The 19,055-nt window shown below is 38.0% G+C and overlaps 1 protein-coding gene across 6 annotated transcripts in view; it reads right to left on the bottom strand.

Moving 5' to 3' along the window:
• Positions 1-19,055, bottom strand: part of ESR1 (estrogen receptor 1) — a 192,893-nt gene that overhangs the window by 12,701 nt on the left and 161,137 nt on the right. For all 6 annotated transcript variants that reach the window (XM_065680586.1, XM_065680585.1, XM_065680588.1 and 3 more), the window contains exons 6-7: positions 15,539-15,677; positions 846-979 (exon numbers count right to left, since the gene is read on the bottom strand). In XM_065680586.1, the coding sequence (XP_065536658.1) occupies positions 846-979; positions 15,539-15,677 (273 nt within the window). The remainder of the gene's footprint in view (positions 1-845; positions 980-15,538; positions 15,678-19,055) is intronic.

Raw genomic sequence — 19,055 nt, 5'->3', positions numbered from 1 at the left:
GAAAGTGGCATCTTTAAGCATTAGGTAACATCTTAGCAGAAAATTGAGTCTAAAATTTTTTCTTTGGTGCCTACATTATTTAGACCTCTATCGTTTCCACGAGAACACCATGGGGCTCCTTTCTGCACTTAAACATAAATTATCTGGAGTTTTTTCTCATTTCAAACAGAAAAGGATCCTCTGGTGTGCAACAGATATTTTCTGTCACATGCCTCAACTTGAATTTTCTTTTTTCAGTGCAGAATCAAAGTCAGCTAACCTTACATATTTATATCTATACCTACACTTACTATTTAGCCACCTATTTTTGAAGTGTACTTCAGAAGGAGATTTACAGCCCAGAAATACTCATAAATAAGGAAGTGGAAGGTGATGACATCAGGTTTTGACGCCTGTATTTTAATACAAACTAAACCACAATAAATGTGGCCACATTTTTGCCATAATTTCCTTTTTATTTTGTCACTACCAAAAGGGAGGCATAGCTTTACAAGCATTACCTTTGGATTCCCTTATGTGTGGCTCCAGTTACTCAGTGTCTTGTAACCAGATCTTTAAGGCCTGCCATCACCTAGTTCAAAACACTGCTCTGATCACTCTTCACATCAGCTGTACACAGCATATGAGGTACTCACTGCATTGTTAGCGGATCCCGCCTATACCCACTCAAAATGTTTCCCTGCTTCTGTCCCTGCGTGGTGGTTCTGCCTTCATCTCTGTTGACAGCCCCACTTTTGATTGCTGCTGTCTCAGAATGAAAACATCAGTAGGGACAACAAGCAGCATTCAACCACATGCAGGAAGCAACTGCAATTACCCGAGGCACAGCAAAGCACACCACTTACCAGAATTGAGCAGGATGATGGACTTAAGGCACACAAATTCCTCCCCTTGAAGGTTCATCATACGAAACCGAGCAGCAGTAGCCAGCAGCATGTCAAAGATTTCCACCATGCCCTCTACACATTTCCCTTGATTCCTGTGTGAATACCATCAAGGGGGAGATATTCACAGCTTTAACCTGGTGGCAGCATGAACTTTTCATTCCCCTGGATCATTCCTCTTCAATGTGATTTCATCAGTTCACTAGCTAGTACTAGACTTAATACTCTATGCTTATTTGGTGTATGTGTGATTACAAAACCAGAGTTGTGATTACAAAAGCAGAGTTCCCAGTACCCCACAGAAAATTAATAAGTAAACAATATATTACCCCTCAAAATGTCAATTTTGTAAACTCATCACCAGGGCATTACTGGGGTGGAAGGTATGAGATGATTGATTCAACCAAATATTTACATTGAGGAAAAGATTTGTTCAGAACTACGTTTTTATTCCTTGTGTGTGTGTGTTCTGTTAGCATTACTTTGATTCCTCTTCCTAATTCTTTTTTTTTTTTCCTTTAACTGAAATAGTCCAAGTACTTTGCATTTCTCCCTCCCTAATGTTTTGTAGTTTTTTCTACCTGGCCTTGAAAGCTGTAATGTTCCAGAATGCTTCTCCCATTTTTCTTTATGTCTTCTTAAAAAAAAATAATTTTTCTTAATATCTCCATTAAAAAATACTTGTCAATGAAGTCCTTCCTTCATGAGCTCAGGAAGGACTTACGAAGCCAAAATCTCATCTGTATGACTGAGTCTGATCAAAACTAGCATTTCATTCCACAAATCAGATAACTTTTTACATTACAGCATTAAACAAACCTAAAGCCTATGAAATCTCAAAAGTGTTCACTAGTAATGGCAATTAACCTCCTCACTTTGGTCATGATACTAGGAATTCTTGCTCACTAAATTTCATCTGGTACACAAAACCTCAAGTTCAACAATTAATGCAGATTATTTTTTATGAAAGTTTAGCCTGCAGATTTTCTGGTCATGGAATTTTAGATTATTTACATTGCTACCTTTTACCAAAACCTACCTACCTAGTTTTCCTTTTATTAGGACTTCCTAAGTGAAATTTTATCATGTAAGACAATCTGATCACTTAATGAGTGCTGTTTAAAGATACATTATTTTTTAGCTATACCTTTTATGAAATTTTGAAAATCAATGCTATACAAAATGCAAAAGAAAATTCAAATTATTCAAATTTCACTATCATTTGTAACACAAATACAGACTGAGCATCTCCTAGTCTAACACTGACTACCAGCATAGACACACCTGCCTAAGTCCTGATATACCATACTGTTGAGACTGTAGCTAATGTCTCAGCCCACACCGGACCCTCAGACAAAGCAGACATCTTCCTTTCTGACTACAGCCTGAGAGAATTCTTTGCACTTTTCAATCATGTTTAAACCTAAAACTGAATCAAAGAAGAAAAGAGGGTGTCTGTGAACACTTGTGCACCTATCTTCTTTCAAGTTCAAATCCTTATTCAGCTTCTTTCAGTGCTTGAAATTGAATCTCTATCTCCCTTATCCCAGAGCAGTGCCTATAAGCCAGTGACCTGGGCATATGACAGAAGGTATTTCACCTGTTTTCAGAGATACTTAAACAAAGAGGAACAATATTGAGAAAACAAAGTGAGAGATACACCCTTAAAAAAGCCAGTAAGATGCTGGTTAAAATACAGTTGCATTTGAAAATGCAGAGTCTCAAGCAAGATTTCCAATTGTTGTTACAACAGCGTATGTCCTCTGATTTTTCTGTGAGAAAGAGATAATCCAGCCTTGGAAATGGAAATAGTACGTAAGTATATTTAATAAGGAAAATGGGTTGCTCCTTCTTGCCTTAGATCCCTATGGGTTCACCAGGCAGCTGCCTGCTGAGCTCTCCTGAAGTGCCTCACTTAATGCCCCATTAAAGCTTAGTTTAAGGATTTAGAATTTTAGGATTATGTAGAAATGAAAAGTAAGAAGAAATGAATAATATGGCAAGTAGCCTATATTAAGAAAACCCTACATTCTCATGTCTGGCTAAGACATTTTCTTGCTTCCTAAGACCCATCAAACCACTGTCAGCCAGTATTCACAACAGTTCAAAATACTATGTAGTCTGAACAATTTGCAAAATTTGCATAGTTAAGACCACAATTTAAAAAAGAAATAATAAATTATTTGTAAAATGAGACCTCTTCAAATGCGTAATGATGATTCATAGGATGGAAAAGATATTTTGATAGAAAGTAAGAATTATACCCAACTTGTTACAAAAATGATTCAATGGACTGTAATTTACAAGATTGATATTCCAATCAAGATCCTCTTGTTGACAAGCACAACTTCTGGACAAAAATCTCTAGTCCTGCAACACATAGTTCATACGCTTGAGTCTCCATGTGTATCTATTTCCCACCAAATGAGCTCATATGGTAGATGAGAAATAAAAATGATTAAATTTAAGAGAATCTAAATACTTCCTAACCTCATTTGCTTAGCTCTCCACTGTGTGTGAAATACCAGGGTACTGTGTAAGACAAAGAGGAGTATTTCTTTAGGTAGATCTAAGAACCTTAGCTAAAGTTAAATAACTAGCTTCGGCTATTCCTGTATACAAGCAACAATTAAGAAACTCCTTTTTTATTTTCAAAGTTACACAGCAGATCCTGCTCCATTAAAATCAATAGGAACTGCACGAGCTTAGTATCTTTGAAACAGTGGCTTCTAACCAATTTTTTTATATATATCTAGGCTACAATACTGATTTTCCTTCTTAACCAGCAAAAACAATCTGAAATGGGAATCTCCAGTTTTCTTAAATTGCCTTCTAATTTTCTAACATGAGCTGATAGAATCAGCTGATAGAATCTTCACAGCTGTATGTCCAGTTGATAGGAAGGCCTCGATAACTTTCCCAGAGGACAAATTAAGCAATAGATTTGAAAATTATCCTTATCCCACCATCGCACTGTTGTCTTTGTGTACTCTCAGCTTAACTGATAATGAAACAATAAAAGCTCATTTACTGCAAAGTTTCAGAGTGTATTCTCAGAAGGGTCCTTAACACTTGGCTGTTGGAATATGTTCAGGAAAGTTAAAGCATGTGAATTAATGTCTTTAATTACTGCATAAAAGTACTACATGTATTAACTTCAGTAAGTTTACGGAATCACAGCATCGTCAAGGCTGGAAGGTAACTCAAGATGTCTTTAGTGCAACCTCCATTCAAAGACGGGTCAGCTCAATTAAGGCTTTATGCAAGTCTGGTCTTGAAAACCTCCAAAGATGGAGATTGCACAGCCTCTTTCAGCTTAATTATTTTCAACATCATGTGTTTTTTTCTTTCCTATATCCAGCAAGAACTTCCTTTGTTTCAATTTATGTCTTCTGTTTCTCAGTCTTCCATTGTGCATCTTAATAAAGAACTTTGATAACCTCCTGCAGATTTTAGATTAGGCATGCTCAAAAGCTATCTCTTCCCCAGGCTTTTGCTCAAGCTGAATAAACTCACTTCTTTCACCCACAGGGCATGTGGTCCTATCTTGGTGTCTCTCCACTAGGTTTACTGGAGTTTATTAACAGCTTTCCTGCAGGGAGGGGTGCAAAGCTGAATGTGGTATTCCAGATATGGTCTAATGACTACAAAATAAAAGCCGAATAATCAATTCCCTTGTTTTACTGCCTACACTACCACTAATACAGCCCCAGGTAGTGTCGGACTTCATTGCTGCCATTTTCAGTACTGGTGCATGCACAGATTGCTGTTCACCAGCACCCCAGGTCCTTTTCACACAGAACTGTTCCCCAGCTATTTAGGCCCCAGCTTTAACAGTAGCAGTGAATTAAGTCTATTACAGGTAAAGGTGCATTTCTCCTGCCTGAATTACATGAGATTCCTATCAGGCCGTTCCCCCAGCCTGTCTAGGTCTATCTGTGTGGCATCTCTGCCCTCGAGCACATCAATGCAGCCCCTATTTTGGTGTCACCTACAGATTTGAAGACAGTGCATTTCATCTCCTCTTCCTGGTCATCGATAAAGTTTCTAGATTTCAGAAAGTAGACACAGATGCACCCATCAGACCAAAGCCTGACAGTGTATTTGTTGTCTCTCTGGCTTCTTTGATCATGGTACTTCATTTGATAACAAGGCATTGCAAAGAATGGATGGCATCCACCAGACCAGGAGAGGGAAGGTCATCTTAACAAATAGAATTAGAACTTGGTGACAAAGCCTCTAAACAAGGCTTGTCACAGCATATGTTCTTAATCATAAAAGTAGGTTAGGAAACAGTGAAGGTATAATTGAGAGAAAGCTGCAGGGACAACTTTCACATCCTCTGTCTGACCAAGAGTATAAAGTGGATATGTCTTTCTAGAAATAACATTATTAATTATTATTATTATTATATTCTATAATATAGATATAAGTCTCCCAATCACAGGTCTACAGTCTTGTGGAGGATATTTACATAGATAGACTGCAACCATTGACTGGAAGGTCAACATAGCATTGTGCAAGTAATCCAGGAGTTTCTGAACTGTGTTGATGATAACTTCCCAATGCAAACAGTACAGTGGCCAAGGAAGGGCAATGCTCTATTGACCCTCTCCTCACAAACAATGAGAAATTGCTGGTGAATGTGGCCACAGATAGGAAATTTGGCTGTAGCAACCATGAGATGTGATTGAACTCAGGATCCAGAGTTAGACTGGAAATGCAAATAACAGAAATATAACTCTGGGTTTCAGAAGAACAGACTGCAGTTTATATAGGAATTTTTTTGGCAGAATATTCTTGGAGACATGATGGGGAGAAGTGTCAAGCCAAGTAGCAATATTTTAAGGAAAACTTGAGAGAGCTCAGGAACAAACACATCCCATCATAGAGGAAGATGAGGTATTTCAACAGAAGATCCACTTGGCTAAACAAGGAGTCCCTTATTGAACTAAAAGGCAGAAGAACATATAAGAAATAGAAATAAAAGCAAGCAACAAAGGAGGAGTACCAAAACACTGTGAACGTTTATGCCTGAAACTAAGGAGGGCCACAGAGGGTATTAAGAAGGGATTTTACAAGTATGGCAGTAACAAATGTAATTTCAGTTGATGAATAGGGGAGAAAGCCTGGTGACTTGACTATATGGAACAGACTGAAACACTGAATAGCTATTCTTTTGTGTGTGTGTGCGTCAGATTTCATTGGCAAAACCATCAGAAGCATATTGACAGGTTAGGGAATTAGAGAATCAGTAACTACTCTGAAGAGTAATTCCAGACTTTGAAGCCAAATGGGTTTCATTTCAGGGTGCTGAAACAGCTGGTCAATGTATCCATTGGGCTACTACCTATCACATTAAAAAAATCACAGAGATTGAAAGAGGTCCCTGACAAACAGTAGAAGGATAACTCAACTTTGACAAAATCATGGAGGATCTAGTAAACCAGATTGTGCTTGACCAACCTGATTTGCTCTATGATGAAACAGTTAAATGATCAGTGGGAAGGTGGTTGACGAAGGATAAATCAACTGTAGTAAGGCTTTTGGTTTGAAGCATTCTAATCATATGTTAAGCCATGGAAGTACAGGCTGAGCAGACAGACATGAGCGGAAAACAGGCTGGATGACCAGACACTAAGTGTAGCTGTAATCACAGCACCTATTTTTTTGGTAGGTAGTAAGTACTCCACAGGTTGACTCTGGAGCCAGTGCTGTTTAATATATTTCTCAATAATCTGGGTGATGATAAAAGATAGAGCTTCAGCTTGTGGATGATAGAAAATTGGTGTTTGGTTGATAGACTATGTAGAACAGCCTCAGTGCTAGAGGGATCTTGGAGGAGTGGGCCAACAGAAACCTCATGAAGTTCAACAATGAGAATCATTATGAATTCTGTACCGAGAGCTGAGCAACAGCTCTTCTTGAAAATGGAAACCAAGTAAAATATAAGCCAACAGCATTCTCTCTTTGTGGATAAGGCAAATCGCATGCAAATTATGTTAGGAAGAATGTGGCTGGAAGATCAAGAGAAATTATATTTCCTCCACCTCTGCTTGGTGCTGCTGAGACTATGCAGACTACGAGGGCCCAATTTCAGGCCCCTCAGCTCAAGAACTATGTTAGATGTCTCCTTGCGTTGTGGAGATGATCAGGGACATGCAGCATGTGGCCTGCAAGAAGGAATGAGTGACTGGATCTGTTTGATCTGATGAGAAGAAAGTAAAGTATGTAGGGTAGGGGACAGTCAAAACAGCTTGAATGGGCATTACAAACAGGTTATAACAAAGTCTTCTCAGGAGCAGTAAGTGTTAAATCAAAAGGCAACTGCTATAAACTACAGCTTGAAAGGTTCGGGCTGGATTGTAGGAGTGCAGCGCAATCCTGAAAAAACTACCAAAAGAGGATGTGTCTTCTCCGTTCTTAGTGACTTTCAAGAAAGCTAAGCAAAGACACAGCTCGCCTAAGATGGTGTTGGCAGTGGTCTTGCTTCAAGAAGCACGTTTTGACTAGATGATCTGCAACAAAAATTTTGTGTCTACAGTAAATTGCTGAAGAGGTTCCTGAAAGAGTTTAGTTTCAGAGGGTACCATTAGAGGCAAGGATTTATTACTGGTATAGAGCTTTTTAAACAAGAATCCAAACATTCAGTCGGCACCTGAATAAGAATAAAAGCAATCCTTAAATCATACAAATAATCGTTTATGTACTAAAGCACTGGTAAAAAACAACCACTTCCCCCTTCCTCCCCCCCCCTCCCCCCCCCCCAGTATTACAGTATTTTGGCTTCACTTTATCCATAAATCTGGCACAGAATATAAAACATAGAAGAAAAATAAGATGTGAATGTTAACCCAGCTTTCTCATAATTTAAAATCACTTCAGTTTAAGCATGGATTGTATTTTGGAGAAAGGCTTGGAATGAGTACAAACCTTTTTATTTATTGTAGTCTATTCATTCTTAGTGCATATCTTCTCAGCATTTTATCTTCCTTACATCTCATTCTCATACTTCTATTATATTTGGTTGGATTTACTTCTAATTCATTAATTTATTCTGTCATGGCATAGGCAAGAAAGAATGTCTATCTGCCCAGAGGTAAGGAAACAAATTCAGAGGGAGGAAACCTAAAGCGAGAGTATCTGCATTTTTCAGGAAGTTTCCTTCAAGTATTAAATTTGCTGTTTTGTTTTTTTTTTTAGGAGGTATGGGGGGTAGTTCACCAAAATCCTTTTCAATTGATTTACAGCACTGTTACTGTATTTCTAGCTGTTTAAACAAATGCAATATTTTTGGCTACTTAATCAAAAATATGTGCCATTAGTGTCAACACATGAATCACAGTCTGAGAATCAATCACAGCTGTGCAATTGGAGAAGTACTGGACTGGAATTAGCATAATTCAACATGGAATCAAGCTTTTTTCCCTTCAAGAGTTTCTTGAAACCGACATTTGCCAAAGAAGAAGTAAAACTGAAACACAAGTTCCAAACATAATTTTGAGGGAGGAAAAGAGGCAGGAGCAGAAGGGACCCCTAAGAGAAATGCTCTTTTCCTCCACTGAACTGGGCAGTTTTATTTATGCCCTTTCATACAACCAGCCCCTTGGGTTACTGCCATTGGCATCATTATTTCCCAAAACAGGTGAAAAAAAATGGTTGCCCACACACAGCAGCAGTTTTCACCCTGCACTCTCGTCTACATCAGCAAAGCAACAATTAGGATTGAACCTTAGGCTCAAACAGGAAATTCCTGCCTCTTCCAGTACTGACAAAATGTCCAGCCTGTCACCCTCTGAGGTCTGCTAATTATTTCTTCTGTCTCTTTTGGCTTCTACTTGAGCTAGCTCGGAACCAAAAGTCTAAGTGTCTTTCCTGACTAGATCAACAGAGGATCATTTACCTAGACAGATAAAGGAAGAGTATGCTATAAATTTCATAGAATCATAGAATGGTTTGGGTTGGAAGGGAGCTTAAAAGATCATGTAGCTCCTACCCCCCTGCCATGGGCAGGGACACCTTCCACTAGACCAGATTTCTCACTTATTTCAAAAGTAGTCAATCAGACCTGAAACACAGTCATTTAACAATTAAGTACCTTTTTAATGATTTTTTATTAGTATAATATTATGTGAAATGGATCCACAAATGTCAGATAGGAAAAATCTGTTTATGCTGTTATAATAATTCTAACAAAACTGATCTGTTTTTTGTTGCATTTGAGACATTTAGATTACAGATTTCTCATGAAGGCTCTCCATTTGGGAATAATAAAATTACAATAATTGGCTGAAAAAAAAATGTTATTCTTGTTGACAGGAAGGCCTTCTTCAGTTTAATTTACATTCAGTCTGAATCACCTTAGAGCCAAAAATATTTCAAAATTCTCTTCATACCAGAAATGCAAAGAAAGTTTAATTTTGAGCAAAGCAAATTTAATTTTGGAAAGATCAGCATCACAATTCAACATGACCTAGAACTGAGGCCTGAGCTTCCAAGGTCAGAGTGACTAGATGAACCAGAAATCTTAGAACTTGTGTAGGAGCCATCTTGTATCCAGAAATTATTTCATTCTCACTGACAACTTCTGTTCTGTGCCTACAGACCCACCCAGGAAACCTCTTTTGCTGAGAGCTGAAAATTGGGAAGATCATAATGAGAGGGGCTTTTCTTTTGTATTTCTTTTTCTTTTTTTTTTAAGAGTTAATATTTTTTATCATTAAGCAGCAGCTCCTCAGAATCTAGAAGGGTATTTCTGATTTACATTTAGTTGTTTGAATTACAAAATTGGTTAGTCTTTGAATTTTGCTCCAAGGCACAGTAAAGACAGATTTGCAATAAACATAAATTACCTTTGTGCATTATTTAAGAAGTATAATTCTGTCTCTTATAATTTATTTCTTTCATTCTGTGGGGTCTGCAATATAATAATGCACCTCAAAATCCAGCAATAAAGTGAAAAATGAAAGAGAAATTAAACTATTTCAAAAGATTCCTTAACTTTTTCCGAATTGATCTGCTTAGCTCTATCAGGTAAGTAGTCTGACAACAAGATGATTGAGTTGGGTTTCCAGCACAGAATCTATTACTATTAAAGATAGGATGAAAATGTACAATTGTTTTTCAAATTTAAGTTGAAGTACAGGTTTGGATATAGCTGTTGACAGGACTATGGGCTTTTCCCCTTTGAAATAAATAAGAGCAGCAGGTCACTAATGAAGCATTCTGAATTAAGTATCTGTGACCACTTTGCTTCCATTTTTCTAATAACTCAATGGTAATTAATGCATCCACAATTACTCTGTACCAAAAAACTGTCATGCGTTTACTCAAGTGACAGACAGGTGTGATGTCCTCAGGCATTTGGAACATTTTACAAGGTGAGTGACTACTAAAACACACTCAGATTTCATCCTGAAGCTTTTCTATTGTATCTAATCTTCTCTCTATCAAAACACTGGAAAGCACTATTTCCACAGAAAACTTGAAAGATTCCTTTTAGATGTGGTGAGAAACTTTGAGACAAAAGCTATGAAGGCAGTAAATTATTCAGCTGCCCAGTCATACAGAGAATGCTCTAAGTCTTTATCCTACTCGTGCTAGCTGAAGTTTAAGGGGATTGATAGCCTTCTGCATTAGAAAGTCAGACAAGGGAAAATTCTTCATCCTTCATCTGAAAGATAAAGCTCTCCAGAAGATACAGTGAACTACAGATTAAAAAAAAAAAAAAACAAACCCAAACATAAACCTGAAAAACAGATTAGATTTCTCCATAGGAAAAAGGAAATAACCTGACAGAAACAGGGAAATACTGACTAAACTGAAATTTTGTAAGTTCTCGCACTGTTGGTTTTTGTTGTTTGTTTTTTGTTTTGTTTTTTTTTTTGTTGCTGGACTCTTTTTGCAATCAGGATAAGAAAATAACACTAGAACGTAACATGAGAATAGCCATACTGGCTCATGTTAAAGGTATATTTAGCTCTAGGCGAAGCGTATAGGCATTTGGATCTGCTGATTTCAAATGATTGCCTCTAGTACTAGATTGGAAGAGATAGTAACTTGTGGATTACCATACATTGGATTGAATGGATTCTCAACAAGTTTGTGACTTTATGCAACTCCTATCCTCTCTATTTTGTTTCCCTTCTATTGAGCATCACAGGGAGAAAAGCCAGTCTATTTAGTCCTTGTACTCTCTTTCTTTGACTGGTTATGAAACCCATCGGGTACCTTTCCTGGTTTTTGAAATATTCCTGTTAAGATAAGGAAAATCAGAAAGGCATGGTGTTTCAAGCATAGGTGGAGCACAGATTTAAACAGGGGAGTAACAATGATCTGTACTGTTTCTTTTCCCTGTTGCAACGATTCCTGGGGATAGGAAAGTTGCAGTCTATTTGCCTTTTGACTGCTGGAGACCAAAGAACTGCTGATTCCACAGAACTGACTACTGTAAAGTGATGCAGAAAGATAATTCAGAATGCAGGTTATGAAGATTATGATCATTCTTCTGTATGCAACAGTACACATCTGCCTACGTACAATTTGTATCCTGTTTAATACTTTTTGGAAATCCAACAAGTTCTCCCTCATTCACTTGCTTGTTAATTCTTCAAAGATCTCCAATGTATTCATGATGCATGGCTTTCCCTTACAAAGTGCATCAGGACTCTTTGCCATTATGTCATGTTTATTCACACCTCAACCTTTCTTCTTTAGATGGTATCTCATCAGTTTCCTTACAATGGTCACCAGTCTTACTGAACAGGGGTTTCACCCACCTTTTTTAAAATGCAGCCCTATGTTTCCCATTTTGCTGATACTGAGGATGTTTCAGATGAGAAGTCATCCACCTCAAGTAAGCAATTCAGCTATTTCTACCATGAGTTTCTTTACAGTTACGTTTGAAACCTTCAAGTAACCTCTGATCAGCATGATACATGAATGCAACAAATCCTTTTAAAATGTAATAAAATAGGGTTTTCTTATTCATGAAGAAACATTACATTTTCTTCAAGATTATAAACAGCCTATTGTCAGGCCTGACAAATTTCAGCCTTGCTCTAATGACATTTTTAAAGCCTAGTTTCTTGGGACTGCTCCAGACAGGAAACATCTGGTATGTCCCATTAGAAACTTAAGCCTTTACTTCTTCTTATACAAGATAGCAACCTTCAAAAACAGAATATGAAAGTTTTGCATTTAGCCTGGGTTGCTTTCAATGAGTCCAGTCCTGTACATTAATTGCAAGTACTGTGAGTGTGCCATTGTATTTCCTGATTGGGCCTATTTTCTAATTTATAATTATTGTCATTTGAAGTTTTTTAATAGCATCATTTATACACTGTAAAAAATGTATCAATTATATCTAACTGGCAGACTGCTAAAAGTCTTGATTTTGAACAAGGCACAAGTGCTTCTGTATAATAACAGAATAAGAAAGGGTGCATTACCTCACAGAATACTCTATCTAATTACAAGGCAGAGTGGGAATAGAAAGGGACAATGTGATGATATTCATCCATACAGAATGATATTAGTCTACACATACTGGCAACTTAATTGTTGTATAATCTTTTTTATAAGCAAACCAAAATTTTAAAAGAGAACTTAATAACAAAGGGATGCTTTACAGATATTTTCAAGGAGTCTTCCAAGTGTGAAATGCTACATACGAAAATTATAGAGGTTATCTATATATCTTCATTTATCTGAAAATGTAACAAGTAGATGCTCACAGAATTATACAGTCTCTAAAAGATCTTCAGAGACAAGACAAGCTCATGTTTAATATGATCCTAGTAGACAGAATGAGCCAGGAGAAGAAAAATCAGATTTGTTCAAAAGAAGAGCAAAGTGGGAATGCTATTTCTATGACATTTCAGAAAGATATGAACAAGAAAAGACAGTATTTATTTAGCCAAAAGGTAAAAAAGTTGCATAATAAAACTTGACATGACCTGAGCTTTATGCATGTATGTATAGAAAGGACCACTTATCTCCAAGTTTCTAAACCAAAAGAATTTGTTAGAGACAAGAGAAGCCCTAATGTGAAAAATGAAAGGGATGTGCAAATCAGAGAAGATGTCTGCCTCAGAATGAACACAGAGAGCTAAAGGCATACACAAAACTTGGTAAAGCTCCATATTAACAATACTGAATTTGCAAAAAGTCCCTAAAAACATAGGTTAGAGAGATTAAGGTTTTACCATCTGTTGTTGGTGACTCTGCATTATAAACAGCAACTAAATGAATATATGCAGATGCTGTTAACCCTAAAGATCAGGTAACAGGGAAAGTGTGATGGGGATTCAGGACAGAGTGCTGTGGATGAAAACAAAAAAGAGTACCCTGTAAAGAACACGCTGAAGGGTAAGGAGAGAATAGATGAAAGGAAATTATGCTACAGCATCCATCTTTTCCTTTATTTTAGCCATTCGGTCAGATGATTTCATTATTTAGATCAACAATCATTTGCTCTCTTGTGGTATTTGCCGCAAAACTTGATGCAGTAGAAGGACTCCATTGAGTCAAACAGGCTTTGGATCAGTCTCTGACCTGCTCTCTCAAATCTGACAAACACACTTTTGCCCTTTTTCGAAAGGCAACTTGCTGAAATCAAATTAGCATATTGCACTATTGTTAGCACTAATTAACTAGTAAGTCAACAGTTAACTAATTAGCCTATCAGTGGTCCCCAGGGTCGAGTATTTTATTGATTTAATTTCAGTAAATGACCCTACCAAGTAGAGTGAGCCATGTATATAGTGCCTTAGAAACATATTTCTTGTCACTTGAAAATGAGAAGATGCAATAGATCTACATTTTTAGAAATAGTCTTGTTTGAAAGTCAGAAAACAGAGTCTGATTTGATTATTAAGTTAATTGATTTTTAAGCCCTAAAGTAATATGCAGTTCCAGTTGCATGCAATTGTTTTATATAAACCAGTGGAGCTGGCTTAATCTGCGTGAATCAAGTGCTCAAACTCCATTTTATACAGAGCATGGAGAATTTTAGTTGAGGAAGACCAAAGTTTCCAATGTTTCCCCAGCTTTTTTTCCCAGCTATGAGGAGGAAAAATGTTACTCTGACTCTGCTCTTCAGTTTCAATTTTTTTTTCACAGCCTGTACCATGGAATGTGGAAAAGATGGATTGGTCTTTGGAATCCATATTACGATTTATAGTAGTTTTCAATAATATGCTGTGCTTAATTTTCTACAGTTTAAATTTTACTTCTTATGTACACTAAGAAATAATTTTAAAACTGTTGTTTCCTTCAGAAGACTATACTTGCATTTAGACAAGCAGATATATTCTGTATACAAAATAAGAATATATTTTATACATATCTAGCTCCATAGCTCACATCTCATGTGGAATAGGGTTTTTTTTCTAAGGCAATAAATATAAATACTTCTCTATTCTTATGAAATATTGTATTTTATACTGTTAGGCATTATCACTAGTATTTTACTAAAATCACAGAATTCCTAAGATTGGAAGGGACCACCAGGGGTCAGCTAGTCCATTCATTCAGCCACCAGCTAATGTCTGCAGTAGCTGAAGGCCCTGCCTTTGACTTTCTGTTGCCATCTGTCTGCTGCAGCTCACTGCCTCTGCATCTCAGTGATAAGAAGCTTGCTCAGCTCATAGATGCCTCACCATATACTCTATCTCCTCAGTTCTTTCTCTACCTTCTGTTTAGACCAAGATGTCAAACTCTGCACTGAAGTGACCAGTGTGCATACATAAACTCTCTCCTGCCAACTCTGCTAGGTGGGTGATAGTCGTCAACTGAAGACTACAAACAGCTAGGATTAATGTATCCTAACTAACTGTCTAGATTTGCCACAGCCATTTGCCAAAACCCCTGATTACTGGTTGTTCTCTTTTAACACCCTTTGCCAAGGCTGAAATTTTTCATGACTGGGAAAAAACGAGAAGTTAACTTTGCATTAAGATAGTTAGAATATATGCTCTATGTCTATCAATCTTCCTGCTTTTATTTGTGAGGACTTTCAGCTAAAACCCAGGATACTCTTTTACAGCAGAGATGCCTATTTTTCTCTCTCACTTAGAAACACAACATATTAGCAAGAAATGACTAAAAAAGGCTCAGGGCAGCAAGCAGGTGTGTTTTACACACATGACTCTGGTTTTCAGGAGGAAAAAAAAAGAATAAAATCTTCATGTACTCTCTACAAATAATTAAGATTGCAATTGAGATTACCATGATTTTCCTCCAACAGTTCGGATGGCTGCTTGGATAAACCCATTATAACTAAGAATAAGTAGGAGGATTTTAGGTAAGCAGAAATAATTACCTGAATTAAAGTGGTTAGAGTTCAATGTTTAATTTTTATTTCATTTAGTTTTACAACAACCAGTATGGATTACAAGAGAAATTTTCTGCTGCCTTTGAAAGTGCTTCCAGCAGCAGCTGAAGTTTGGATGAGTTACTTGTCTAATAAATTACCAGCATCATATTCAAGAGCATTTTTAGGTTTTTTAGATTTCCTTTTCCAATCTCCCCGACTATAACCCTGCTTAACTTATGGAATACTTTCAAATTGTAGTATCAGTAAAATGACTATGAGTTAAAATTGCAGTAGAAATTGATGAACTTAAATAATTCATAGCAACATGCAGACTGACCTGTCCAGTAATAGGTTAGGTGCAAATAAAAGCTTTCCTGGATGTTCCATGGAGCGCCAGACTAAGCCAATCATCAGTATCTCTAGCCAGGCACATTCCAGTAGATGGACCTGATCATGGAGTGTTAAATCCACAAATCCTGAAAGAACAAACAGGAGACAGTGAAAACACTCCAACTTTATAAGAGGAACAATATTATTCAGAAAATCAGGTTAAAAAGTGCAGTGAAAGCAGTGAAACAGACATTTATTTTCTTTATATTCTGAGTTGGGTTTTTTTTATCATTAGGTCCACTGTGGCTTCATCCTACAGAGCTTTCAGCATTTTTTAGCCTCCTTGTGTGCTGGCTGTACCCTGCCCAAGGAGCAGAGCAAGAGCCAGGTGAGCATCTGCAGCCCCATGCCTGTTGCTAATGGCTTAGGAAGCCGGGTGCACACTGCAGAAAGGGGCAGCTATCTGATCCAGTGCCAGGATGCCTGGGGCCTGAGGGAGGGATAATGGAAAACGCTTCACATAAAATGAAATTATAGGTCTAGTCAGATAACTTCATGCCCTTATCCTGGTGGAATGCTGTTTTACGGACGTGAGAATTACCATACTGCAAGTGTTGTTGTCTGTGTGAAAGAGGGCCCAATACTGCATTTCAAATGAACCAGGAAGCAAGAGCTGATCCCTGCACATTCAGAACTCACAGATAAACCCCTTGCTTGTATTTCTTTTAGATTAAAGCACTTGGAGGAAGGAGGTGACCTCTCTAGTATTAAACAACTCTAGAAACATTGAATGCAAAATGAAGAGGTTGCTTATAGGAATACTAAAACATGAATATGAAAGAACACTAATGAAGGTAGCTATGAAAGCATGACAGTGGTCATTCCTGTGTTCATTTCAGGGAACAGATTCTATTATTCTCTGTTTGAGAGTCTCATTTTTTATGAACATTACTTTCAATCCAAAGATATAAGTGAAGGGGAGATTGCATAATACAATTTATTAGACCATAGGATAACTCATCGCTTAAAATTAACTTATACCTGCTAAAATGAAATTAAAAACAGATCTTATTTATACTTTACTCAGTGCTATGAGTGAAACACATTATTTAACTTTGCTGTTTGTTTGTTTATTTGAAATTGTAATAGATTCATTTTAGTCTTTGGAATACAATTTATGGGGTAAACTACATTACCAGCCCAGTAAATGGCAGTGATTTTACTTCTGCCTTGCATCCTCACTAAATTTATATCCTGAGTCAGTTCCAAAGAATACGCCTGACAAACTATCGAGTTCTACCTTAAGAAAAAAAAATAAAAATAAAAATAAAAACGCACATACTTTTAAAGTTCAATGTGCTATGAAATACATTTTTCAAATAACAAAGAGGAAGAGAAGGAAACTTGCTTCACTGAAGGGAAATGCTTCACTAAGGGAAAATCCTGCCTGACCAGTATGGTGGCCTTCTATGATGGGGCTATGGAACTGATGGACAGGGGTAGAGCAGATGATGTCATCTACCTGGACTTGTGCAAAGCATTCAACACTGTCCCGCGTGATATCCTTCTCTCTAAATTGGAGAGACATCAATTTGATAGGTGGACCACTTGGTGGATAAAGAACTGGCTGGATGGCTGCATGTAAAGAGTTGTGGTCAATGGCTCAATGTCCGGCTGGAGACCAGTAACGAGTGGTGTCCCTCAGGGATCAGTGTTGGGACCAGTCTTGTTCAACATCCTTGTCGGTGACGTGGACAGTGAGACTGACTGCGCCCTCAGCAAGTTTGCCAGTGACACCAAGCTGTGTGGTTCGGTTGATACACTGGAGGGAACGAATGCCATCCAGAGGGACCTTGACACGCTTGTGAGGTGGGCTGATGCCAACCTTATGAAGTTCAGACATGACAAGTGCAAGGTCCTACACCTGGGTCAGAGCAATCCCAGGCACAGTTACAGGTGGGGCAGCGAAGAGATTCAGAGCAGCCCTGTAAAGAAGGACTTGGGGGTGCTGGTTGATGAGAAAATGAACATGAGCCGGCTGCAGTGTGTGCTCGCAGCCCAGAAAGCCAACCGTATCCTGGGCTGCATAAAAAGAAGTGGGACCAGCAGGTCGAAGGAGGTGATCCTGCCCCTCTGCTCTTGTGAGACCTCACCTGGAGTATTGTGTGCAGTTCTGGTGTCCTCAGCATGAAAAGGACTTGGAAGTGTTGGAACAAGTCCAGAGGAGGGCCATGAGGATGATCAGGGGGCTGGAGCACCTCCTGTATGAAGATAGGCTGAGAAAGTTGGGGCTGTTCAGCCTGGAGAAGAGAAGGCTGCGTGGAGACCTCATAGCAGCCTTCCAGTATCTGAAGGGGGCCTATAGGGATGCTGGGGAAGGACTCTTCACTAGGGACTGTAGTGACAGGACAAGGGGTAATGGGTTAAAGCTTAAACAGGGGAAGTTTAGATTGGATATAAGAAGGAAGTTCTTTACTGTAAGGGTGGTGAGGCACTGGAATGGATTGCCCAAGGAGGTTGTGAGTGCTCCATCCCTGGCAGTGTTCAAGGCCAGGTTGGATGAAGCCTTGGGTGAGATGGTTTAATGTGAGGTGTCCCTGCCCATGGCAGGGGGGTTGCAACTAGATGATCTTAAGGTCCTTTCCAACCCTAACTATTCTATGATTCTATGAAACAAAATATTGTTCATGATAACTCATAAAATGTTATGTTCTGTAAAAGTTGTTATGACGATTTTTTTTATTAAAACATCTGAGAGAGCTAATCAGTCTATTCATAAGGAACCATTCAGAAAAAAGAAACTGTTTTGGCAAGTCTGAAATGCAAATCATCTATCAGTCATTATGAATGAATTTAGACAGTGCAATACCTGCTCTTTTTATGAAAGTGGTAAATATTGGGCAGGACACTGTCTTTTCCTGTGTTTTTCCATTATTATTAAGTGCAAAAATTACTTTCAGACTTCACAGGCTGATGGAATGGCATTGGCCTGAATTACAAAACAGCTTGAAACAATAGAGCTGAAACCTAAAAGAGCAGCATTCTTAACTACAAAGCACTGATCACAACACTCAAGAACGAAATTGGCAGAAAGGAACTGCTGTCTGTATATGGAGTACAAACAATAGATACCATGTATTCTATTAAGCATTGCCTTAGTATGCTGGCACATACCAATAATGTTTTTATCTGTGTTTGAAGCACACCAATGAAGGGACACAAATCACCCTGTGGTGTCTGAAGTTTGCAATCAGTGCGTTATTAGTCAGCTGTATTGCCATCATCTCACACGGCTGCACTCTATTCTTCAGCAGATTGGTTTGACTGTTGAAGAAAAGCTGAGCTTGTTACAACCGTGGCAATTCACTTTCCTGTAAAACTCTGCTCATTCTTCTACAGTATTCTGGATGCCAAAATGCTTTGCTTTGTTCTCCACGCTGTCTTGGCATTTATTCTCAAATCCCTTTTAAGCCCTATTTTTTTATTAACTTTATTTTTCCCTATCTTCACATGCGAAATTTCAG

This window comes from Lathamus discolor, chromosome 5 (genome assembly GCF_037157495.1).
Source record: "Lathamus discolor isolate bLatDis1 chromosome 5, bLatDis1.hap1, whole genome shotgun sequence".
Taxonomy (NCBI): Eukaryota; Metazoa; Chordata; class Aves; order Psittaciformes; family Psittacidae; genus Lathamus; species Lathamus discolor.
The sequence above is the reverse complement of the archived record's forward strand: the minus strand, read 5'-3'. Positions and strand labels throughout refer to the sequence as shown.